Source organism: Rhipicephalus sanguineus, chromosome 1, assembly GCF_013339695.2.
Source record: "Rhipicephalus sanguineus isolate Rsan-2018 chromosome 1, BIME_Rsan_1.4, whole genome shotgun sequence".
Taxonomy (NCBI): Eukaryota; Metazoa; Arthropoda; class Arachnida; order Ixodida; family Ixodidae; genus Rhipicephalus; species Rhipicephalus sanguineus.
The window spans coordinates 287,419,690-287,445,704 of record NC_051176.1 but is presented as its reverse complement, the minus strand read 5'-3'; the positions used below and the strand labels follow the sequence as shown (position 1 = coordinate 287,445,704).

At 47.2% G+C, this 26,015-nt stretch overlaps 1 protein-coding gene across 1 annotated transcript in view; it reads right to left on the bottom strand.

Annotated features, from left to right (window-relative positions):
- Nucleotides 1-2,591: 2,591 nt before the first annotated feature.
- LOC119379204 (uncharacterized) overlaps nt 2,592-26,015 on the bottom strand; it is a 39,906-nt gene continuing 16,482 nt past the window's right edge. The window contains exon 3 of the mRNA XM_037648424.2: nt 2,592-3,145. Within this exon, the coding sequence (XP_037504352.1) occupies nt 3,046-3,145 (100 nt within the window). The 3' untranslated portion in view covers nt 2,592-3,045. The remainder of the gene's footprint in view (nt 3,146-26,015) is intronic.

Genomic DNA, 26,015 nt, shown 5'->3' with positions numbered 1-26,015 from the left:
AGAACTCTGGAGACAAGAAGATAAATGATGCGACAGACTGCAGACACAACGGCGTTTTCTTGCGGTTACGCATCTGCACGTTCATCAGCGTAGAAAGACTCGCTCGCGAGCAGCATTTAAAATGCTGCGCGAGTTCCGCTGAACGATGACACATCACGTAGTTGATCGAAGGGATGTTATTGCGAGAGCGACCTTTCCCCCTCTCCGGGACAAAGAACAACCGCACGTGCGTCAATAGATGCCGTGAAGCAAAGTCCAATAATCTTCCAAGGAACAATTGAAAGTAATCCGAAAGGGAAAGCGCACGAATGTGGGAAGTAACAGTCACACGTTTTTACACGCTATTTGTGTTTCTTTCCTACTCATATTTTGCTTGCAAATTCAACATAGGAAATGTGTGATTTTTTGTCATCGTTCTACACGAATATGACATTTCAAAACATCGATAAACTGCTTGATAGTGTCTATTTATTATCGTCAGTCGTAAGTCAACAAAGAGCCGATTAATCAGTTTTCGCTTATTATCATATCCTTAAAAACGCCTCTGTGACACAGACTGCGCCTGACACGCCACGGTGGCTCAGTGTCTACATGACCTTGCGATACTCAGCCTGTCGTTGATGCCCCGGTCTCGACCTATGGCCACAACTGTCACACAATAACCGATGATGGTGACGTATGCCGTTCTCTGGGCGCACATTTAAGAACTACAGGTAGGCCACATTAGTCTGGAGCCCAAGACTACGATGCTTCATAGGCCCTGTGTTGTTTTCACTGCGTACGGGTACTTACCCGTCGCCTTTAGTTTACGGTAAGTTTATTGATAGCATAAAGCCGCACTGCCGTCATTGCGACAAGAGACGTTACCACACATGTTCTGGCAATGCACGGCGCTGCGCGATGGCGCGCCTCTCAGCACAGAGAACACCTGGAGGACGACAATCATCAGCTCGGAAAGGGAGGTCCAAATCTGGGCTGGCCAGAGGGCCTCCAATTTGGCGGAGGTGCTCGCCCTTCCTGTCCCCACGTGGGCGCGGCCCACAGCCGCCCCCTGAGGGGAATCGGCTGCTCAGGACAATTTTTGAATAAAGTTAATTGGCTAACTTACTTTTGGCATTCTACGCCGTATGAATCAATTTCGCTAGAGCCAATAGCTGTTTGTGGATGACTCCTTGTAACCAAGGCTCTCTCAGCGTGCGTAATCAATAATGCTAGTAACTGAATCGATATTGCGCGGAAGTTCATTGATCATACTGAAATGACCTAGATGTAATAAACAGAGGGAAACAGAGGGAAAGAGAAGAGGAGAAGAAAACATGTAGAAAACATGGAGGAAGGAAAACGCAAGACCTTCAGGTCTTTTCATATTGCTCTGTATGTTTCCTCTTCACGTACTAGGTGATATTTCAGGTCTTAACTCTGGGAACAGTTTGCTAGGGGATGCAACAAACGCTCGGCATGAAAGTTCCAGTTCCACAGATCAGTTGTTCTTTCTAATAAGTATTTCTACCCAGCATTCATACGTAACTCAAGGTACTTGTTAAGTACCGTCGCGATCAATATGTGAACTACCAGTGATACCTATTTTAATACAAGTTATTTCATCTCATCTAGACGTGGACGCTCAACCCGTCGCCTCCAGTATACAATCCTATAGCTAAACTGTAACGTTGCAGAAAAACTTCGCTTTAAGGATCTATGGGCGTTGGCGTTACTTAGTAGTCATTACCCCAATTACTTCAAACCTTTAAACACAATTATAAGACAAAGTTCATACGGAAAGTTGGTTGTCGCAGGGTTCGGAAAATCGGCGTTGAAATGCCCCGTTGGAAAGCTCCTTATCGAAGCCTCATTTTTATTCCCCCCCCCCCCCCCCCTCGCACTGTGTTCAGGCAGTCATGAACTCGGTCTCGCTGCAGAAAGCTTTTCGCCGTTGCCGGAGGCTGCTGCGTCGATGAACGCTCGCCCTTGAGATACACTTCACGGGCGAGCGTGGCGTGCCACTGAGGGCCTACCATTCTCTCCGTTGAGCATTGCGTGCGTGCGGTGCAGTTTTCAGCAGTCCTCCTGTGCACGAACCGCGTTCATGCCGAACGTTAGTTCTCCTCACCAACGAGAAAGCACCTCAAAAGCCACAGTTAGATTATCAATAAAGGAAGAAGGAACGAAAGAAAAAGAAAGGCTATATTGGCGATTATATATATATATATAGAAAGATTGGCCGTGAAAGCATGCGCCAGTTCGATGCGGACGCAGCGTTTTGTGCAGCCGATTTTTCGCGGAAGTCAGCGGCGTAAAAACAAAGCTCCATTCCTTTGGGTGCCCGCGGATGCTTAGCTCGGCATCGATCGCGCCCATGGCTGCTGTGGTGAGAGAAAATAAAACGTGATTTTGCGTTCTTACGCTTCTGTGACAGAGAGCAGCCCGCAGGGCGCGATTACAGTACGTAGCTTTTACAACGATGACCACAGGGAGGCGTGGAAGATAAGGTACGTTCTTTGACAGCAGCTTGACACTGCAGTAATTCGCATTGTTAAAAGCAGTTTCTCGGATAAGTTTCTGCTGCATGAAATATTCGGTACGCATCAGGAGAAAAAAAACAATTGTCTTTATTTGATAGTTTTCATTTATTTTCTACCAACAGTGAATAGAGACTTGAGTAAATAAAGGAGGACGTTTTTAATGGGGACAAAAGGATAATTTGGGGCGAGCTTCCGTCATCGTTTGACTTCAGATAGGTTTTCAAGCGATATTGAAATCCGAAAGAGAGAGAGAGAGAGGGAAGGCAGAGAGAGAAAGGAGAGTGATATGGGATATGAGACATCTAGCTATATTCTTAACCCGTTTAATGTGAGAATAGTTGCCGTAGGCACTAGAATATACTACATGGTATGAATTATCTGAGAAGAAGAATGATGCTAACGACATCAGGAATAGCAATGACAACAGGCGTTTGCAATGACCGTCACTAGACATGAATAACGTGCTGGCCCTGTAGCTGCACTGCAGTGATGCCAATGTCGATGATTTTCGCTTAGTAGGCGCTCAGTTCTCGACATAAACAGGCCTCGGGCAGCAGGTCGGGTAGAGGCCTTCCTGGGACTCCATGCGGCAGTTGGCTGACGGGCAGTAATATGTCGTGCACCTAGGAGAGACAGAGAGAGAACGTGGACGTCATGGATGACAATTGGGTATTTTCGTATTGTCTTCATTTAAGGAGTGTGAGCATAAACGCGACGAAACTGTAACGGGGGGCCGTATAACAAACTATTAAATTTTCCGCTAAACCGTATATAAGAAAGAATGTTTATTTTGGATTTCAGTCGTCGAACATGACGCACGTCACAGAGATTTCGCCTTAGACCATTAGCGCAACATTACAAGAAAAATACTCGGAATTCTTCCTTTATGAATAGCCAAAAAGGTGTCCCCCACTGAGACTGAGACCTCAGTATCGACAACCTCACTGCAGATACCGTGGTACTCCAAGCATCTACAGATCACGCTGTGCTAGAAACAGCGCACTGCAAGAGAAACAGTATGACCGCTAACAAGTTTCCTTCCGTTGTTGTTTTTGTTTTTTATGTAGTGCTAACGAAGAGGCCGCTTCCTTTTGATTTGTCGTTGCCTTGCTTACAGCTCTTGCAGTAAACAAATCAGAATAAGCTGTCCCTTGCCTCACCTTGTCCGCTGTTTGCCTCTTAGGGGTTAAAAAGAGATGCCCGGACAGTGGCCTGATATGCTCAGGTCTGTGCTGTTTCAGTCGAAGGTCGCAGGGTCGGTCCCTGCCAGCGGCAAGTTGTCTTTTCGTCCACTTTACTTTCTTCGCATCTATATCACAATTGTTACAATGCACTTAGAAAACAGTACAACTAACGTTCCCTATACCTCCCTTGGCTTCATTATCTGCTCGCTTTCATTAGAGGTTGTGTAAAACAAAAAAGCGAGCCCTCAAAAATCCCCTTCCTTCATTTATTCAGAGCAACATGTATCACCAGAGCATTTAGATCGGTATTATTACAAAAGTACGTAGGATTTTGCAAAATTATTTAACGTGTAGCATTATTTGGCTGGTCTGCCCGAAAAATCCGTATGTCCGTGGCCAAACAAAATGTGGGTCAATCCCAGAGGTATTAAAATACTGGGCCGACTCACTGACCCATTTCCCAATACAGGTGTAGAAGGCGCAGTCTAAATCCACTGGATGTACACTCGACTGTGGCCGGCAGTTGGGGCGCTTTAACGACGCATAATTACGTGTCATACTTGAGCACCTATACACTAGTACTGAGTACACTGGGACCAAACATATAAAAGACGAAATACGCAGATGGGCTATAGCAGACACACGCAAGAGAGAAAGAGAAGATAGTCCGAATATCAGAGCGCTGTGGAATCGGAAACACCACAAAAGGGGTTGCAGACATAATGATATGTTTGATATGTTGCCTTTGATATACCATACGGATGCGCAAGCACCACTTTTCCCCCAACACGTATATAAAACAGCCGCAAGAGCAACAGAAGCGAGGCGAACGAACACAATGCTACGGATATGTTGTATAATTCTCGTTCAAGGAGAAAGAACGGGAAGGGGGACCTATATATATGACTCACCTATATATATGATTGTTCGTGCCTAAGGTTGTATGTGGGCGTCTATTGGCCTCGAGATCTTGGTGTGACGTCAGAGCGGGGACTCCGCTCTCAACTGCGCTGCAGCAGCCGCTGCTCCTGCATGCGGATCGTCTGCTTCAGGCGGGAACGAACAGCCTCGCGACGGTCAACTAACGCCTATAACGAATGTTTTCGAGTGTAATCTTGAACTTGTTTTAGTTGCGGCCCAATCGGCAGGGCCAAGAAATCCCCCGGATGGCTGACGAGTGCGCCGATGCCACCGACCGCATTGCTGGTAAGAAAGTGAAACTATGTGTGAGTGTTCTCGCTCGTTATCTTGTTTCCGCCGTACGATACTAATTAGTTTGGGTGTTTCTTTCGATATTTCAGTAAGCGTGCCGTTCTCCAGCATCTAAAAGTATGTAGATAAAGCTTGTGAAAGGTCACGGTGCCTCATCGAGGGCGAGGCGGTGTACGACGCAGGCCACGTTGTTGAATGCGCGGTCGAGGCAGTCAAAGGAGATCGCATCACCGTCGCAGCTCTCGTCCTGCAAACAAGTGCGCAAGTGCTGCCTTGTTGGTTGCACACCCCCCTGCCGATGCCCATGATCGCAGTTTGTCCCTAATGTTCGTTCAGTGAGAACGATATTACGTCGTAGTACATATTAACACCGCACAGGGCCGTCGCATGGTTAAGGCAGGTAGCGCAAAGAGACACGGACACAAGCGAAGAAAAGTGCACAGGACAAGCGCCAAGTTTGAAGTTGGCGCTTGTCCTGTGCACTTTTCTTCGCTTGTGTCCGTGTCTCTTTGCGCTACCTGCCTTAACATTAGTTCCCACAAACTAGCCCAGTTATCCGTTCTCGTAACCATCGCATGGGTATTAGAATATAACAAATAGTTAATCGCTTATTATACCACGCACAGGGCCACAGAGATTAACGTGACAAAGGCAAGCTGGGTCGAGTTTCACGCCACGCAGCCTAACGAAAAGCTAAAAGAGCTCCGCTTTTAAAAAAGTTTCTGCACTGCCTCAGGTGAAAATTTTAGAGAGTGTGCACTAAACAGCGGCAACAGGTTTCGCTTATGAATTCATGATAAGCAGTCCGCTAGGCGCGCTCTTGCCTTCTTAAGTAAAATACGTATGTACACCATCCAAATGCAGCCGTAGTCTCAGATATCCTGCGCCAATCAGCTGAGCTCACGAGGCGCGCTTTCCTGCGAGGCGATTCGGAGGCCGCGTTGTCGGCTACTTGTCTAGGGGCCTTCGCGGCAGGTTGTGGGGCGGCACTGCACCCGGTGTAAGTCGCCTGTGCTTATAGCCTGCGTACAATAAACTTAACTTAACTTAACTTAAACAAGCTTACCTAAGAGTGGCGCGTACGGTGGGTAGCAGAAGTCACTGTCCGCGAAGTGCTTGCTGCACACTGTCGATGAAGGCGTGGGGCGCTTTCCCATTCTGAGATTGACTATCCAATTCTTCAGCTTCGGGTCCTTAGGACAGTTGTGAAAGCTAACGCCTTTTTCATGAGCGGACGAAGTACACTCAGGCACAGCGCAGTACTTCACCATTGCGCAGCACTCACCGCGGAGACAAGCGGCCGCAGTTCTAAGAAACAAAGAGCTGTACTTCTAAATGAACGTTAAAAGCAGACCCACGGTTGTTCGAACAGCGTCAGTAGCCACCATACACAAGATAACCAAGCGAACTGCTTTTTTGTTGAGATTTACCACAAGTGTGGTTTCAACATGGCGCTGGGCCTACGTAGCAGACGAAAGCGCGCGAATCCCCACTCTGACGTCATACAGGCGCCGTTCGCAGCGCCGCCATCGGTCGCACACCACGCCAATATGCATATCGCATCACAATGCCGTTGGGGAAAGGTCTGAACACTACCCAGAATCTCACGCAACCCCCCACCCCTGGTTAAGTCTATGTCAAGACGGTTAGGGTTAATTTTTTTTAGTTTTTTACTTGAACGACGTACATGTCCGAAAGTGCCTAGAATGACTGCTTGTATTAAGAAGAAGCTGTGGCTCTGGAGCTTCTATTTAGGTTCACGGGAACGGAGAAATAGTTTTTATCGGTAACCACTGCGTGAAATTTTGTGAGGCTCGTTGCATTTAAAAGAACAAATGAAAATACACGAAAGAAGGGGAATTTTAAGGGCTCGTTTTTCTTTGCTAGACACAACATTAATTAGAACTGACAAGAAAGCCAAGGAATGTATAGGGGATGTTATTTTTAGCAATTACGATGTAAATGTGAAGAAAGCAAAGTGGACGAAAAGATACTTTTCTTGGATTTCTTGTCTGTTAGTTCTGTTAAAAGAAAATACAGTGACTACAGCAAGCAGATTGTTTATTGTGATTCTCTATTGAAAGCCGCGTTGAAAGCTATTGAAAGCTTCTCGGCCCGTGGCAAGACAGCTGTTGTGCGATGCGCAGCACAAAAGCACTTTTGGTGTTTTTGAGGACCACTCGACTTAAGGGAACATTATGAATGACTCTTTTGTGTATATATGCGTGCTTGTGAGTGTCCGTATTATTTGTGTGCTTATGTGATCATTGTATATATCATAGTCATCATGCGACACCTGGAGTAGCAAGCCAGGCGATAAACCAGGCTAATACCTCCAGGAATTTCATTAAAGAATCTCTCTCTCTCTCTGTCGAAAAAAGAAAGAAGCAGGATCTTCGACAACTGCAAAATTCCTTTGATCTCGAGTATCAAATGGGAGGAGGAGGGCATTGTTGGCTGCAGGCGGAACTATATATAGCCTCGCAAGACAAGCTGTCAATTTCCCCGCTATGGCACTTATTTCCAGGAAACCTTAGAGAGCTTGGACATGATTGAAAAGCACTACGCGGACGGCGAACCAGACGACATGCAGGGCGTCCCGGAACACTATACGCGACGCTGCAGTCTGCGCCGGGCCTCCAACCCCAGACGCTCTGAAGTGAGTGTGACAATCATTCCCAACTATATAGTGTTATTCATATCACTTAAGAAATTCACAAGTGGTCGAGACACCTCTCTCACGAATTTCCTGTGTCCACGCGGAAACACCACATCATTCACTCTGGCGTGTGGAGGCCATACAGACGAGCTGGACTGCATCGAACAAATATTTGTGCTTTGTAACGAGTGTTCGATACGAACTCTAGAACTATGCGCTAAGCAATAAATAAAAATTAATTGATTCTGTAAATCATACCCAATTATATTAGAAGATAAAAAACGTGATGTGTTGCACAGCGATCTAAAGTATACTACGGACCAGGTAACGTGACTTTTGCAAAATCAACGTAAACATTGCAACAATTAATCTCGCGTAAAAAGTAAATCCATGAAGTATAGCCGCCCATTTTTTTAACCTGAACGCGCGAGCGCCGACCTCCCAGTCGATAATCGCCGTTTAACGGAGCACAGCAGTGAAATGAACGAGAATACGCGCATGCGCATGATGGACAGTCCTGTGCAGCTGTCTTCTGCTAGGCTCTTCCGAGAACCGGACGTCGGGACAGTGGTCGACGCTCGCGTGTTCAGGTTAAAAAAATCGTCGGCTGTACATTTGTGTGCTTGGCATGGTCAGAAACATGCACTTAACAGAAATGTGAAGATCCGTTATTTGGCCCTGGGCTAGGGTTTTAGCAATTTCGCTATTTTATTTTGTTTCTTTCCTTTCCACTGATTTTCGACAACTCTAGCCAACGAATTTCAGGCTTGGGAACATTCTACGCCACTGAACCGGTAGAGCCGGTAGAGTTTTCGCTTAACACAGGATGAAATGCAACCAATTTTATTTAAATCGGTCCAGTGGTTGCCTCCTAGTGGCGTTAACTTTTTGACATCTTAGGTGAATAAAATAAGCTAGAGCTCCTTCTTAATTGACGCCTGAATACCGCAGTCGTGCAGTAGGTTCGCAGTTTCGGTAAGACCAAACAAAACATGGTGCATCTTGTAAAACCACGGCCGCTCGTTAAAAGAAAGAAAAACAAAGAATAAAAAAGGCAAAAAATAAGGCCGTGTTGAAAACATTGACAGGCACTTTACAGCCGTAAGCGGCAGTGGAAAGCACTGAAGCTGCACGTGCACCGAAGCTCGCGAGAAACTTCGTCTTCTTCACTAGGCTGGAGACACCATCAAATCATGTGACTGTACATCTCCATAAAGGCGGGCCTTGACCCATGCCTCAGCGTTCTATGGGGGTGGTCCCTGAGCGCACTATGGAGCGATTGAGCATGCGTTGGCCCTTCCAACAGGCTCTGGCTGTTTCGGTATGGGATCCTACCTTGCTCGCTCCGGGATGAGACCCGTGCTCATCTCTGCCTCCTTTTCCTGCTGCCTGCCTTCTTGTCCCTACCCTTTCCCCTTTTCCTCCTCCTCGCCCCCTCCCTCCCCTAAACGAAATCGAAAATCAGACTAGACCAAGAAACGCGTGTCCGGTCTAATAACGGGATGGCAGTTGCTGGCCTCGGACTCTTTGTGGCTCTAGTGGGGCACATTGTGGTTAGCATCGGACTCGACAAGCAGTCTCGTAGTACACAAAGAGCAATAGCTTATGCACAGAATAAGCACGTGAGTGGCGACGAAGAATGAAAGCCGTCCTCCAGTCAATCACTTTCTCTCGCAAGATTATCGTCATTACATGCGTTAGCGCATGTATGGAAACCTCTTGCGAAGTCCGCCGTGGAGGAGCAGTCCCGAAGGTCGCGGGTTCGATCCCGGCCGCAGCGGTCGCATTTCGATGGAGGCGAAATGCTAGAGGCCCGTGTTCTGTGCGATGTAAGTGCACATTAAAGAACACCAGATGGTGAAAATTTCCGGAGCCCTCCACTATGGCGCCTCTCATAACCATATCGTGGTTTTGGAACATAAAACCCCAGATATTATTATTATTATTATTATTATTATTATTATTATTATTATTATTATTATTATTATTATTATTATTATTATTATTATTATTATTATTATTATTACCACCTTCCGCAGTGATCGGGACTTCTGTGCAACTAAACAAAAAGGTGGTGGTGTATTGATGGCTAGAGACAGTTCTCTAAGATCTGTTAGACGCAAGGACATAGAAACAATTTCTGAATCAATCTGGATCGAAATTAGTCTTGAGCACTGTGAAAAAAAAAAAATCGCCTAGCGTTTCACCAATTGCTTTTAATCAGATCGTCTCTTCTATTGAAAATGTGGTAATTTCAAATAAGAAGCACAAAATTCTTGTACTTGGCGATTTTAACACACCTGGAATTGATTAGACCACACTTAATTTTTCTCATTATCATCATTTCTTAAAGAACAAATGCAGCGTATTGTTAGATTTTTTCGCTTTTAATTCCCTACAGCAGCACAATAGTATTGCCAATTCCTGTGGTAACGTCTTAGAAGTTAGATCTGTGTATTTCTAATAATCAACCTATCGAAGTATCACTCTCTCACATCTCTCTTGTTCGTCCTGACAAATTTCACCCACCACTCAAACTAACACTCTGTATTTCACCAGAAAAAACAAACTTTCCCAGAAAAATCGACAAAACGCCCAGATTTGCCTTTAAGCGAGGTGACTACGTTGGCTTGTACTATGACTTGTCCACCTCAGATTGGTCACTGGTAACTGACAAACCCAATGTTGATGATCAAGTCGATCAGTTTACGGAACTTATCTTGGCCAGCATGCGCAAGTTCATTCCCCAGTATAACCTAATCATCGTAAATATCCCTCCTGGTTCTCATCAGAACTTATAAGTGCACTGAAACATAAAGATCGTGCACACAGGAAGTATAAACGTTCTCCATCAACTCATTTGAAGGAAGAATTCTGTCGTTTTCGTACTCTTTGTAAACGCCTTTATAAACGGGATCACAGTCTATATATTTCATTTTTAGAAAAAAGCGCGCCTGACAGGCCGGCTGAGTTTTGGAAGTATGTGCGCAAACGGTCGAGCAAAAGTGGCGAGTCCTTCAGGATACTGGACCCAAATGGAGTAGAAGTTCAAGCCGTTGCTGACTATTTTGCCATGCATTTTTCATCTGTTTATAAGTCTCCAGCCTCTGTAGCTAGTAACGGTCGACAGGTTAAGGCAGTTGGCACAGCTCATGCTGTGTCACTAGATGAAGATTCCATTTCAGAATGCATTAAGCGCTTGAAACCATCCATTTCAGCTGGCCCAGATGGCATCCCCTCTGCCATACTAAAAGCCTATGGCAGTATACTTGTACCTGCATTGACTACCATATTTAATAAGTGTCTGCATGCTTCAACTTTTCCTAGCATGTGGAAAACTGCTCGTGTTTTCCCAGTATTTAAGTCTGGCTGTAAAAGTGACGTCTCGAACTACCGCCCTATTTCCCTTCTTTGTGCCGCATCCAAAATCTTTGAGCTTGCACTTCACAAAATATTGTCTTTTGATGTAAAAAATTCATTGATTGTGAATCAGCATGGGTTTCTCGCTGGCTGCTCAACTGTCACTAATCTTGCCAGTTTCATGATGCAAGTCTCCACGCCTATTTCGCAGAGAGGACAGGTTGACGCTATTTACTGTGACCTTAGCAAAGTTTTTGATATTGTCAGCCATTCGCTGCTTGTGGATAAACTTGCACACTTTGATGTTGATTTTTCAATTGTGAATCTCCTTCATAGCTATCTTCTTGATAGATCATGTTATGTTGCCGTTAATGGCCAAACGCCCTCTTTGTATAAAGCTACTAGTGGGGTTCCTCAAGGGTCGGTACTGGGCCCACTCCTCTTTTTAATTTATGTTAATGATGTTTCTTCTGTCATTCAGAATTCTTCTTTCCTTTTGTATGCCGATGACAAAGATATTTAAGGAAATTCATTCACTTATCGATTGTCGCTTGCTGCAATCTGATTTGTGTTCTTTTTCTGAATGGTGCAAGAGCAATAACCTCTCCCTAAATATTTCAAAAACCAAGGTAATGAGTTTCACTGGAAAAACATCTAGTGTGCCATTTTTATATTCTGTCAATTCTGTGTCGTTGTGTAAGGTATGTGAGATCAATGATCTAGGTGTTCTTTTTGATAGCACCTTACACTTTTCTGCTCACGCTAAGCATGTTGCTTTGCGGGGTCTTCGCACCCTAGGCTGTGTTTGCAGAATGTATAGAGAATTCCGTTCTCCTGTTCCCTTCCAAAAATTGTACATCGCGCTATGTCTTCCTCAACTTGAGTATGCATCTGTGATCTGGAATGGCATTCCTAATTCCAGCAGCAACGCCATTGAGCGAGTCCAGAAAAAATTCCTAAGCCTTTACAACCATCGTTTCGCTAGAAATGACTCTGGATCTCGTTCTAACGCTGCTGGATTATTATCATTGCCATCACTATGCTGCCGATGAAATCGCGCTGATCTGTTATTTCGTTACAAGCTTGTGCATGGTATCATATCCTGCCCTGTACTGCTCAACTGTCTTAATTTCCGAATTCCACGTAAGCTGACCAGAGAGAATAGACCTTTTCATGTAACCGCCTGCATCTGTGAACATTCGACCATTGGCAGGATACAACGTCTTTACAATGCTTACTTTTTGGAGCTCGATGTTTTTCACAGCTCCCAGTCGTTGTTCTGCTCCGAGCTTTGCACTGTACTTACATAGCCTCGTACACTGCCGACATTTTTTTTTCTGCTTGCGCATAGTTGTATATGTGCAATTTTAAAACGTTTTTTATCCCTGATATTTTATTATGAATGTTTGCCTTTGTTTCTGTTTTTTTTCCGTGCGCCAGTACAAAGACCTCACAGTTGTTCCTGGGCACATTAAATAAACGTTTGATTATTATTATTATTATTATTATTATTATTATTATTATTATTATTATTATTATTATTATTATTATTATTATTATTATTATTATTATTATTATTGATTGATTGATTGATTGATTGATTGATTATAAGCCTCTTGCGAAGTGCCGAACATAGGCAGACATTGTACTATAAGCTCCGCCCACGAGGTCGCACTTCGCTTTTTCCGCATGCCTCCGCGCTGCAAAGCAAGTAGTGGTAAACACTCCGAGCACCTTCCGCTTCGGTACACTTCAAAAGCGGCACAATCACACGCTTCTACAGCACCGAATGACGATCGGCTAGAGTGATGCTGAGGTACGTTCGAATAACAGTACGAAAGACCTTCTTTTAAAAGAAACAAACAAGACTACAAAATCCGGATGGCTGCTGCCAGTGCAGCGGTGCCTGGCCTCTTGTCTAAGCAAACGACTCGTTGTTGCATTTTTGATGGGTTCTTCCTAACCTTCACCTCACAGAAGAGAGCGACCGCGATTGGAAGCGCATTTTACGCACGGACAGTGGTATACTTTACCTCTAACTCTTAGGCTGTCACCGACTATAAATAAACTAAATTCACATCACATCACTGACTGATAACTAGCAGCGAGCGCTGCTAGTTATCAGTCAGACTTCTCACAGCTCCCGGATTCTAACCGTTTTTCAAGGTTTGTGCGGCCTTGTCTTCTTGTGAAAGTGCATTAGGACTTCAAACCAGTTCTGGTGCCCACTGAGAAGTGGAAGGGTCATTCACGGCAAGCCGCGGCTTCATCGGACTTATCATTCCCCGACCGCTGGCAAGTAGGCCTAACTCGTCTTAGGCACCACAATCAGCAGTGTACCAGCCAGACCGCTGCAATACGGAACGCTGCGCAGCGCCTGTGGGCCCAAGTGCCAATGCCCCTCTCCGCAGCACTACCGGCAACGCTGACGGCGTCTGATGTCGCTTTACTGCCGGTCTCCATGGATACAGGAGCTTCGGCCCAAGACGCTGCTGGATTGAAAGCCTTGGTAAGCTTCTGCCTTCCCTTCACAAACTGCCATGGACTTGAACAATGAACAAGAGTCGGCCCCGAATGCAAAGCGTGTGTGTACGACCCCTTCCCTCCGGTTGACATGCAGACGCCGACACCGCGCAAAGCCACCATCAAAGCGCTTGCCTGCGTCGCCCTTTCGGCTGTACCATCGAAGTGCGTCCAAACCGCTGCAGGTAAATGTCTCCAAACGAGGGGATTTAGAGAATTCAGCATCCATCGACAGACAAGTACAGTGTCAGCGTGGATACCATCACTCGACTCCGGAAGCTTCGGCATATTGTTCCTCCAGACGGCGATCCTATACCTGTCCAGACCTATCTGGAGTTGGGCGTCGGCTTCCGACGGTATGTGGCTGCTGGCGTCGACCCAAGGGAAGCCCATGCTACCCTGCGCAGAGAGCTTTTCTGTCCACAACATACCATTGTTGCCGCACGCCCCATGAGAAAGAGCGGTACTTGTCTCGTCACTGTCCAAGGTCCCTTGACCCCACCGGAGAAGATGTACTAGTATGGCTGCGTACTCCGCCCGCGACCTTGCAAGCCTGCTGTCATATTTTGCTATGGATGCTATAAAAAAGGACACATGAAGGCATCCTGCCCTAACACACAACCGGATGCTGACATGGACGCATCATCCAGCTCCGAATTTCGCTGTGGTCCTTGCAAGTGCGATGACCACAACATAATGCCACCTCAATGCCCGACTAAACGAAACGCCACGCGAGAGCTTCGGCATATGTGTCAATAATCAAGCCCTCAAGGCCACGCTGGCGTTTTGCAACTGAACAATCGCTTTGAGATCTTGGCGGACTTACAAACGGACGACTCCCACATTGCCCAGGCTACACCTTCCAGCGAAAAGAAAAGTTATTATTGTACCGTGGTGAAAGAGCTGCGCAGGAGGCCCTCCCCGACAAACTCTGCGGCTCCTACTTCGCAATTGGAAACACCAGACGACCTAGTATTATTGGATATGAGATTGGCCCGACTTCAGCAGGAGATAGATCACATTCGGCGCCATCGAGGACTTCCAACAAAACGAACGGCGTTGTCATGCACACCGCAGCGTGACACAAACGTCCAGCCTATCGAACAGCCCCGTACTTCGTCGGCGGACCTGATACCTATAGAACTCTTGCAATTCGTGGCTCAACAGCTGATGTCACTGTCGCAAGTTCTGGCCTCAAATCTTCCTAATAATGTTGTCGCAATCTTACCGACCACAAAACGTCCTGCAATGGAACTTTCGTGGCCTGCCGGGCAAGTTAAGTGAACTTCGCAAAAAGGCTCGCCTCGGACGTCATGCTTGTTGGGCAGTACTGCTACGGGACAAATGCCAGTTAAGAATCCCATCATTCACTTTATATGCTAACCCGAGTATGCCAGATCGATGTTGTGTCTCACGCAATCTCCTGCCAGGTAAAGCCACGATATATCTGCTCACAAGTCTGCCTCAAAGTGTCATCGATTTGTCAAAATCGTGCTCGCAATCACAGGAAGTCGTCGCGGTTAAAGTTCGCCTTCAGAAAACTGACGTGGTATCGTATTATGCCAAGCCGCACATTGGCTCTTCTAATCGAATAAGACTGAGATGGATTACTTTTCTTTGAACTCAGCCCGCAGGGTGCCCTATATTAGCTGCGGAGAAATTTAATGCTCCGCACATGGCATGGGGGTATACGACATTATGAGCTCGTGGGAATCATGTCTGGGACACATTTGTGGACACAAACTTCCAGCTTCTGAACGACGTTACAATCCCAGCACGCCGTGCTGACCACCCACACGATTCATCGTACTCGCCCGATTTGTCATGGTGGTTAGGGTCCGGTGAAATTGGATGGCAACGTGAACTAGACTGTTGAGGCAATGACCATTACCCCATTTTTTTCGTTTCCCACCCAAGGGCACAACCGACTTCGTCAGTGTTGTCGAGTTGTTCCCTGGGACGCATTTCGAGAGGCAGCGCTCATACAACAGGATCTGTCACCGCAAGACCTTCAAGAATTTCTTGCAAAGGCACTCGATTCAGCAACAAAAACGTCCTGGGTCGATCAAAGTTGTCCCGCCCCAGATCTGCAGCTGTTGCGCCTTTGGGTGGCCCGGCGCCAGGCTGAGTTTGCGATTGTGCGAGATCCCACGTCAATAGAAGAGAAAATTCAAATGCGCAGTATAACGGCACAAGCCCGTCGGCACGAACGAAGACTGGACAGCGGACGATGGCTAGATTGGTGCGCTCCTCTCGGACGCTCGTCAGGCACAGCCTCTGCCTGGCGTACGTTTCATGCAATGGAGAAGGGCCAACGTCAGCCCTACTCCATGGCTTCCATGCTCCTAGCATCTGCGGATACGCCGTTGAATGCTGCACAAAAAATCGCTCAGACATTGTTCGCACAATATGACGCGCTTCCTGCCCCTATAAATCACCATGTGGCCCTGCCTTCGACGTTAGGTCAACACCCAAATCCAGAGGCATCGCTGGAATCCTAGCACCGTTCACCACAGCCGAGTTCATAGCAGCTATCGACGCGTTGAAACCACGCACGGAACTAGACCAGACGGATTACCTTACGAAAGGTTCAAAAATCTCAATGAGACATCATTGGCGTCGCTCCTGGGTAACATCAATCACGTGTTGGCTGAATGTGTATCCCAGCTTTTTGGACGCACGCCGAAATTATACTGATACCAAAGCCAGGAAAAGACTACTAATCTCCGCAAACTTCGTCCTATTGCCTTAACAGCGACTGTCTGCAAATTGACTGAGAAAATGCTTGCTACGCGAATAACCTGGTGGCTTGAACAATTCCTATGATATCACCCTGCACAAATTGGGTTTCGCACGCACTTGGGAACAGAAGAGGAACTTGGAGGGCTTAACGGTATGGTCTTGGCAGGCGATAGGACGCGCAGGGTGCGAATAATATTAGCCATGAATGAGCACAAGGCATATAATGAAGTTAGCCGGACTGTAATACTGGACATTATGCGTTGCACGGGACGACTACCTGAGCGCGTCTGTAGCTTCGTAAACGGGTTCTTGACTCAACGAACGTTTGCAATCCGCAGGCAACCGGCAACTTCAACTCAAATCGGGGACTGCCACAGGGATCGGTGCTTGCCCCGTTGCTCTTAACCTGGCAATGCTACCCCCTTGGATGGGCCCTTGCAGCGATCTCGGACGTCTACTACATCGCATACGCCGACGATATACAGTATGAAGTGTTCGCAACGGCATTCAACGACAGGAATCGGCCTTACAAGAGCACTCAACATGACCGATGAGTGGTGTAGATCCATAGGTCTGACTCTTTCAATGGACAAGACATTAAATGTCTGTTGCGAACAGATGGGGCCGCTTCTAAACACGCCTACTTAGCTGCAATTATCTGTATGTTCCCTTACGCCATCTCCCCAGCTACGTATACTAGGCGTCGTCATCAAGGCAAATGGCTCTGCAAAAGCTTGGATCCGCGAAATTAAGCAACAAGCGCACCCGGTGCTTCACCTGATCTGTAGCCTATATATGTGTGCGTTTTTGTAATAAAAATCAGTTGGAAGTATGCGCTTGGGTCCTCGTCGTTTGTATGTGTGCCGTGTTTAATTTTTGCGCTGAGCAGTTTAATAATGGAATACCAACTAGCCCAATCCCACACTACACTTTGCTTCACCTGATACGACGAATCAGCCCCAAGGCTGGAGGTGCCCCGACGAAGCTCGATCAGTGCAGCAGCCTCGTCTTTTTATTTCGCGCAATTCCAGCACCTCACAGTTACAGATTGGGCCCGTTTTGAGTGCATCAGCAGGAAAGCGATGCGCATCGTTACCGGGCTTCCACGACGCACAACAACCCCGACACATGAGGAAGAAGCGCAACTAAACACCATTGACGAGTTGATTTATCAACGCCGGTAAGCAAGGGACATCAAGCAATCCTTTCTGCAACGTGCTGCTGACTTATCAGCATACATGGGCAGTCCGTTGCCTGTTTCGCCACCTTCAGCAGACAGCCTGATGGGGTGATCCTTGGTGAGTGCGGCTTCCGCGTCATCGACATCGCTTACAATAACAAGCACCGACTCCACCTCGCCAATAAGGGAGGTCCGCAAGGCATACAACGCCCTCCCTTTCGCAGACGAAATACACCGCATAACAGCACAGATGCCTGGTCAGTTACGGATACAGTGGATTCCACGGGACATTATTTCTGCTCCCATATACGCTGACACTACCACACACAGTGAGCTGCCACCCACCCAGGAAGCACCTTTCCCAAGTTATCCCCGGGGTGATTTCCTCGCCGGCACCACACAAGATTTTTAATTCCATCGTGTGGTTTAAACCTCCCAGGCGGCCTTACCCATCAGGAGGAGGTGGTGTTGCGGAGACTTCGTGTGGGGGCGGCACTTACTCCATCGGTCACATATGCCGGTCACAATATCTACACGGACCCTTTTGGGAATACTTACCCATATTGCACAGCTGAAGCGTCCGCGGCTACCCTCAATCACTTATTATGGACATGCCCTGGCCTGAACCTGATAGGGCGGCGCTGCCTGAAAACATTGAGCCTTCATTTAACGAGACCACTGGACTATGGTTCGTGACCCTATGGGCCCAACCTTAGCCTCCATTTATATATTGAACTGTGTATGCCGTTGGGCAAACTTTCGAAAAAAAGAAAACACGGCCGCTCGATAAAAAAAAGGCCGCGTTGAAAACATTCACAGGCAACCTGCCGTTGTAAGCGGCAGCGACAAGCATTTTCCTCGCTCAAAGATCAGCGGCTGCACTGCACGTGCGCTGAAGCCCGCGACGGAGAGCTCGCGAGAAGCTTCGTCTTCTTCACTTGGCTGGAGACACCATCAAATCATGTGGCTGTACATCTCCATAAAGGCGGATCTTGACCCATACCTCAGCGTTCTATGGGCGTGCTCCCTGAGCGCACTATGGGGCGATTGAGCATGCGTTGGCCCTACCAACAGGCTCTGGCTGTTTCGGTATGGGATCCTACCTTACTTCCTCCGGCATGAGACCTTTGCTCATCTCTGCCTCCTTTTCTTCTTCTTGCTGCCCACTTTCCTGCTCTTGCCCTTTTCCTCCTAACAGACCAAGAAACACGGGTCGGGTTTAATAACGGGATGGCAGTTGCTGGCCTCGGACTTTATGGCTCTAGTGGGACATATTGTGGTTAGTAATCGCCGCTACCATCTCCCAGCAAGGGGGTTGAAAATAGGAGACGAGCGCATCATATATTAAGACTCCAGACCAATACGAGGCTATGTCCTGCAATAATAAAGAAATGGCGAAGCTTGAACTAAGCCGCGCAAGGCTTGAAACAGCGAAACTGGACGATTCTGAACACTAATCTGTCTGCTTTCAGGTTGTTTCTAGGCCTTAGCTAGGTCATGCAGGTTGTTTCTAGGTTGCTTCTAGGCCGTTGCTAGGCTTTTGCTAGGTGATGCTAGGTTGTTTCTACGTTGATTCTCAGCGCAGAGAGGTTCGAGTTAAACCACAGAGTCCCAGACACGACACGGATGTCCAAACTCCAGAGAGAGAAACTTGCGCTGAAACCAAGCGTTCGCAACTCACAGATCTACGGGCACGTCGTTGTTGGTGGCTTTGGGGTCTACTCGCAGCCGCCGTTGCCTTTCCCGTTACCTAGCATTCTCTCATTGTACGTACACTCGGGGTCTTTGGCTCGCCGCCGTCGCTTCGCAGCCATTTGTTGTTGGGCTAACTGGTGCCTTCTTCATTTTTAGTGGACCAGTGGCGAGTAGTGGGATTTACCCAATTTCTGTGGCACATACCCGTTTATGATGATGATAGTTTTTGCCTTTTTCATTTTTAGCGGACCAGTGGTGAGTAGTGGCCCAATTTCTGTGGCACATACCCGTTTATGAATGGTGATATGGCGCACAACTTGCGGCTAGCTTAAACAGTTTCGCTGTTAAAACATTTCGACCCTACGGTCAGAGGACATTGCCAGCCCTGTGGGGAGGTGGCCGACACATACCATATGGTGTGGGCCTGTCAGAACAATACAGCCCATACTCTTTACTCAAAGCCTACACGAGAGGACTGAGAGGCACCCTGATTGGCTGCTCGAACCTTCAGGCCCAGCAGGCCTTGGTACAGAGAGCCAGGGCGGCGGCTTCAACCAATGGGGTAACCCGGAATAGGAAATCCACCTAGTCTGCAGGGACATTTAAAGAGATGCCATTTATCTCTTTTGTTATATAAATGCCTTTCACCACCACCAACCTACAATAAAACTCTACGCTTACGTATCACTTAGGCAACCCCCAAAGGAGATTGTGCGTGGATTTTATTCTTCTCTCAATAGCAGGGTTCTCAAACACGCGGCCCGCGGACCGCGCTTTGTAACAGTCCAGCACATTCCGAAATATAGTGTTCATTACGAACTCCAGAACTACCGCAAAATCCCGAGGAATTTTATTTTGTTTCCTTTGCTTTCGCTGATTTTCGACAACTCCAGTGAAAGAAAAGCAAAATAATAAAGGCGTTAACCGTTTTAAAGCTTAGGTGAATAGAAAAATTAAGGCAGCTTCGCACTTGTGGTGCCAAGACTGAAGGAGCTGGGTGGCCTTCTTTGTTTCTATTTATTGTTCTCTTTCTTTCTTTTTCGCTGTCTATTTTTTTCTTTATCTCTATATATATTTATTTCTCTCTCTCACTCTTTCTATCTTTCTTTCTCGCTCCATTTCTCTCTTTCTCTTTCTTTCCATGGTATGCTTTACTCTCTCCCCTCCTCCTCACCCTCACTGCACCCTCAGTGCAATCGGTTCGCACTTTCGGTAAGACCAAACAAAACATGGCGCATCTTGAAAAGCACGGCCGCTCGATAAAAAAAAATAAAAAAGAAGGCCGTGTTGTAAACATTCATTGGCACATTACCGCCGTAAGCGGCAGTGGCGAGCATTTTCCTCGCTCAGCGATCAGCGGCTGCACTGCACGCGCACTGAAACTCGCGACGGGGAGCTCGCGAGAAACCTCGTCTTCTTCACTTGGCTGGAGACACCATCAAATTATGTGGCTGTACATCTCCATAAAGGCGGGCCTTGACCTTGCCTCAGTGTTCTATGGGCGTACTCCCTGAGCGCACTATAGGGCGATTGAGCATGCGTTGGCCCTACCAACAGGCTCTGGCTGTTTCGGTATGGGATCCTACCTTGCTTGCTCCGGGATGAGACCTGTGCTCATCTCTGCCTCCTTTTCCTCTTCCTGCTGCCTGCCTTCTTGTCCCTACCCTCTCCCCCTTTCCTCCTCCCCGTCCCCTCCCTCCCCTAAACGAAATCGAAAAGCAGACTAACGTAGCAGACCAAGAGACACCTGTCTCCGGTCTAATAACGAGATGGCAGTTGCAGGCCACGGGCTCTTTGAGTCTCTAGTGGGACACACTGCGGTTAGTATCGGAGTGAGTGAAAACTTTTATTGATTATAACGTTTCTCCGCAGGTAGGTGGGGTCTTCAATCCAGGGCTCCAATGACTTTTGCGGCTCGCTGGGCTTGGTCAAGCAAAGCCTGTCCCGATACACGCTAGCAAGCCAAATCTCACACTGACTTATTCGAGATGTCCCCAAAAGGTCAGAATTGATGTTCTGGTGCTGCGATTCGCAGTCCCACGTAACGTGCGCGAGAGATGGTTGTTCCGCACACCACGGACATGTATCTGTGTGCGTATATTACAGCGAAAGCTGTTATGAGATCATTTCACCGGCCGTTTTCGGCGCCGTAGTTGTCCGCCGCCGCCGCCGCCGCCGCCGCCGGTGTCCGTAACCAGTATCGCTCGAAATAAGTAAAAAAAAACGAAATAAGAAAAAAATTCCAGGATAGAACGAGGTTCGAACCTGGGCCCTCTGCGTGGGAGCCCAGTATTCAACCTCTGAGCCATGCCGGTGCTTGAAACTGCGTTGCAAAAAGGTCCTATACAGGCTTCATGTCGGGAAGGAACCACATTAGCATATGCAATATAGCGTGGTAGAAGAGTAAAATAAGCACCAAGCGTCGCACAACGCGAATTCTGTAACCAGGCGTCACACAATGTGAATTGCGCAACGAGTAGCTTGTTGAATGCTTTCAACCCATTACAAAGGGATCTGCCATAATTCTTCATCGTCATCAGGCACAGCATCAACAAAGTGCGCATAATGCCTTACACGCGTTTAGCAGGTACCACGACTCTCCGTAGAATGGCGAAAAATGGCACAGTGCCTGCTGCCCTACTTCTCAAAAATTACAATGATTTATAGCGTAGTGGGTACCTCGCAAGTGCACTTGTATTGGTTGTCAAGGACGCCCATAAGCGCATGATCCATTTCCTCGAGGTCTCAGTAAAATTACAATGATTTAAAGCGTAGTGAGTTCCTCGCAAGTGCACCTGTATTGGTTGCCAAGGAAGCCCATAAGCGCATGATCCACTTCCTCGGGGTCTCAGTAAAATTACAATGATTTATAGCGTAGTGGGTTCCTCGCAAGTGCACTTGTATTGGTTGCCAAGGAAGCCCATTAGCGCATGATCCATTTCCTCGGGGTCTCAGTAAAGTTCTTCGCCTCCCGCCCCCACCCCCCCTCTCTCCCACGTCAACCTATGTTATACAGCATGACGGGAGAGGGAAATAGCGACCGGGCGTCACCCAATGCAAATTACATACCTGGTGGGCCGTTTAAAGTTTCCAACCCATTACATAGGGCTGAGCCATAATTCTTCATCGTCATCAGTCGTCGCGTCTACAAAGTGCACATAATGCCTTACAGACGTGTAGCTGGTGCCTCGCTTCCCCGCAGAATGACGAATAATGGCTTAGTAGGTGCTTCCCAACTTCACAAAAATTGCGATTTATGGCATAGTGGGTACCTTTCTAGTGTACTTGTATTGTAGCCCAAAGAGAGCTTACAACGGGCTCTAGAAACGCCGCTCGTCCAGCTTTCGCTGTGACTGTGCTGCGGTTTCAGCGCAGGCCTGGCCTTTTTTGTGGGATTTATGTGGTGTTTTCTTTGTAGGCGAGACTACGTGTTGGTTTGTACTCGACGGCAATCTCGCACCTGTTCTTCGGTAAGATCCGGATGTGGATGGCTGTATGTCAAGGCGAAAGTTTTAGGTGCCTCATCAAACGCGAAAATTGACCAGCGTCCCGCATTGGTGGCGTCAACACGAGTGATGCAAAAGATCATCATCACGTGATGACGTCTTAGCTTGGTCAAAGGTAGGCCGATCACGGAGGCAGTGCAAAACAATTTGAGGTGCCTCCGATCCTGGAGACAGTAGAAAACTTCGTGAGGCGCAGAAAGCTTTCATAAGGTGGCGGGGTAGGATCAACACATCGACTGAGAAGAAAAAGAAGATGGCTTTCGCCTTCCAGTCGTCTTAGGTGAGTGCATAAGGGACCCTGTGATTTTCGACGTCACAGATCGCTAAAATTTGTGACGTCACTATGACTTCACACAGCATGACGTCACCTGATGACATCGCATGACATCGTCGCTTGGTCAAAGTTGGGCCGATCCCGGAGCCACTGGAAAGCCTCGTGAGGCGCAGAAATCTTCCAACTCCTCCGATTCTGGAGGCAGTGCGAAACCACGTTAGGTGCAGAAAGCTTTCGGGCGAGTTGGGGATCAGTGCAATCAACTGGAAAGAAAAAGTAGAAGACGGCTTTCGCCTTCGAGTCGTCTTAGGCGAATTTATAAGGGACCGTGTGACTTTTTGTCCTTCTCCTCCTTGGTTTTCGAGAATGTCGCGTGGAGTTGTGGGGGTTCCTCGAGGGTTGAGACGGGTGCTGGGACGTTCATTGCGTGAGCACGCCGGTCGGCCCTTTCGTTGTCCTTAAGTACCGGCTGCGCGGGGCACCAAAGTACTGAATTCGGATGTAGGAGTTCTTTCCCTAGGATTCTCATTGCCGTCCTTGGAATCGCCCCAGCCTGAAACATACGGCAAGCGGATTGAGAGTCGGTGATCAAAAGGGCCGAGTCTCCCTTTTGTTCTGCGCATCTTATCGCCATAGCAACCGCCGCCCTTTCGGCCGTACTGACCGATGGGATTTTTATCGATGCCGATAAGGTTGTAGCTCCGCTTGCTGCAGCAATTGCCGTGCAGTCTGCAGGCGTCAGTGTAGAAGACGGTTGGGCTATAACTAGAGGCCGGATTTTTAGGCATTAAAAAAGCTCGTTTTAGGCGCGAAAAATAGGCAGGCAAAACAACGTTTTAGGCTTCCAGAATCGTAAATAGGCACAATAAATTTTCAGATAAATGCAAATAATTTCAAACGAAGAAGTGCGCGACCTCTATCTGCAACAGGAAAACAATAATGTCATTGCTTAAAATGGCACAAAGGCGTCCACAGTTGAACATAGCCGTGCAATTGTGCTTTGTCCCGCACGGTTCGTACGGTCTCTCCCGTGTGCTGCACGGTGAGTCAAGTGTCCACTGTCGAATCAACACACTCCTGGGTGTCTTTTCGACATGACTGAGAAGGGCAGAGCGGGTGCGGAGAGCCAGGTCACTAAAAGACCAGAAGGGAGGAATTCCTCTTATTGGCCCGGTCAAATCGCGTAGAGCCAATTTCTCCTGTCGGTGAACCACTAGCGAACACCGCACAAGTAAATTACAAAGAAAACATAAGCTGCGTGCGCATGACATTTTCTTTCTTTATTTGCTCTTCACTCTACTTTCCGCTCAATGCGGCGGCGAATGCTCGCCGGCGTGTCCCACTTCACTGCTGCTAGCGGTTGTTTCCGGGAATTGGTTGAACTAGAGGACTAGGTTGAACCCGACAGAGTTCCCATCAGTCAGTGTTGCGCGGTAACATGAATATAACCGGCTGAAACTCCACCCGGGAGCGAAACTCGAGGCTAAACAGGGTTCATATAAGCGTCAATCTTGAAAATAGGCATTTATAGGCATTTGTAAGCATTTAGGCATACACGTCAGAAATATGCATTCATAGGCACTATAAAAACGCTATAAAAGCCCTTCTTAACCTCTAATTCATGCTCATATATCAAAGTGACGCGATAGGAGCGCACAGAACAAAATAGGCATTTGCCTAAAATCTGGTCTCTAGTCATTGCCGTAACGCTTCTGTAGTGTTCGGGCTCTGGCTTGCCGTCTGCCTGGGTGATGCTTCGCGTCCATACTCTTTGGGATGGGGGATGCCATGATTTAGGCCCTAGTGGTGTTAGGTAATAAGTATGTTTCCTCTCCGGCGTGTTGAGGTCTTAAGGGATAGCCAACCTACTCGACAAACAATCTCGTGGTGCACAAAGAGCATAAGTTTACGCTTACATTAAGCACGTGCATCATGAATGACGGCGAAGAATGAAAGCTGTCCGTCCATTAAACACTCTCTCCCGCGAAATCATCTTCCGTGCAAGTGCTAGCATGTGTATTCAAATCTCCTGCGAAGTGCCAAAAATATGCAGTGTTTATATAGCCCTCAGGACTGTTGCAGGGCGTAAGTTTCATGTGGCATCTATTTTAAAGCGTTAGCGGCCCCTTTCATCTCGCTTCATGGCGCACTCAATCGCTTAATAAGAAAACGTTCAAGTTTACTCGGAGTATTATGTGACGCATATATATGCACTGTACAGTGGAGCTTTCCGCGGACGACGGCAGCGCCAGAACGCACAGCCTAGCGATTGGAAGAAGCGCAACTGAGCTCTAGCCGGACAAGAGGCGAACGCTAACACATATTAAATAAATAAATAAATAAATAAATAAATAAATAAATAAATAAATAAATAAGTTAGACGTTCTTCATTGGGAAAGTAAATCGGAATGTTTAAGCACAATGCCGAGTATCGATAGCACGCCATCCATACCAGGCGAATCGTATCCCGAGACACGCATGCGCGCCGTCGAGTTGACGGCGCCTATGCGTCCGTGCAGGAATAAAAAACGCGTGAAGAGCCTCAAGGCACTAGCTTCCACGTAGGAAGTTTTTAAGGATTCGCACTATCGACACATGCGTCTACAGCGTCATTCGATAAACAAACAAAAAGATTTGCAAGGCGTAAACATTATTATATTGGGATTTGCGTATTGAAACCCTTCTATGATTGATGTTTTTTTTTTGCTGTTTTATCTTTATCTGTCTGACATTTATTTATTTATTTATTTATTTATTTATTTATTTATTTATTTATTTATTTATTTGTTTGTTTGTTTGTTTGTTTGTTTGTTTGTTCAATTACTTATTTATTTTGCGAGGCTGGGCCCTGATATTGCGAACGGACAACTCACGCAAGATCTTCGCTAATATCGATGCTTCTAAGGCTAAGAACTCTTTCGGGTCCAGACAGCTTTGACGGCGAAAGCCTTTACGCGTTGACCTCATTTCTCTCACGATTGTTTTCTCCACTTCACGTTTTCTTTGCTGCTGCTGCTGCTGCTGCTGCTGCTGATGATGATGATGATTTGCCTCACTAGTGTTGTCGAAGCCGCCGGATGGCCACATTCCGCGTCTCATGTAAACGTAGTACATTTCAAGAGCTTGCCTAGTCACCTTATCACCGTAAGCGCAAGCGG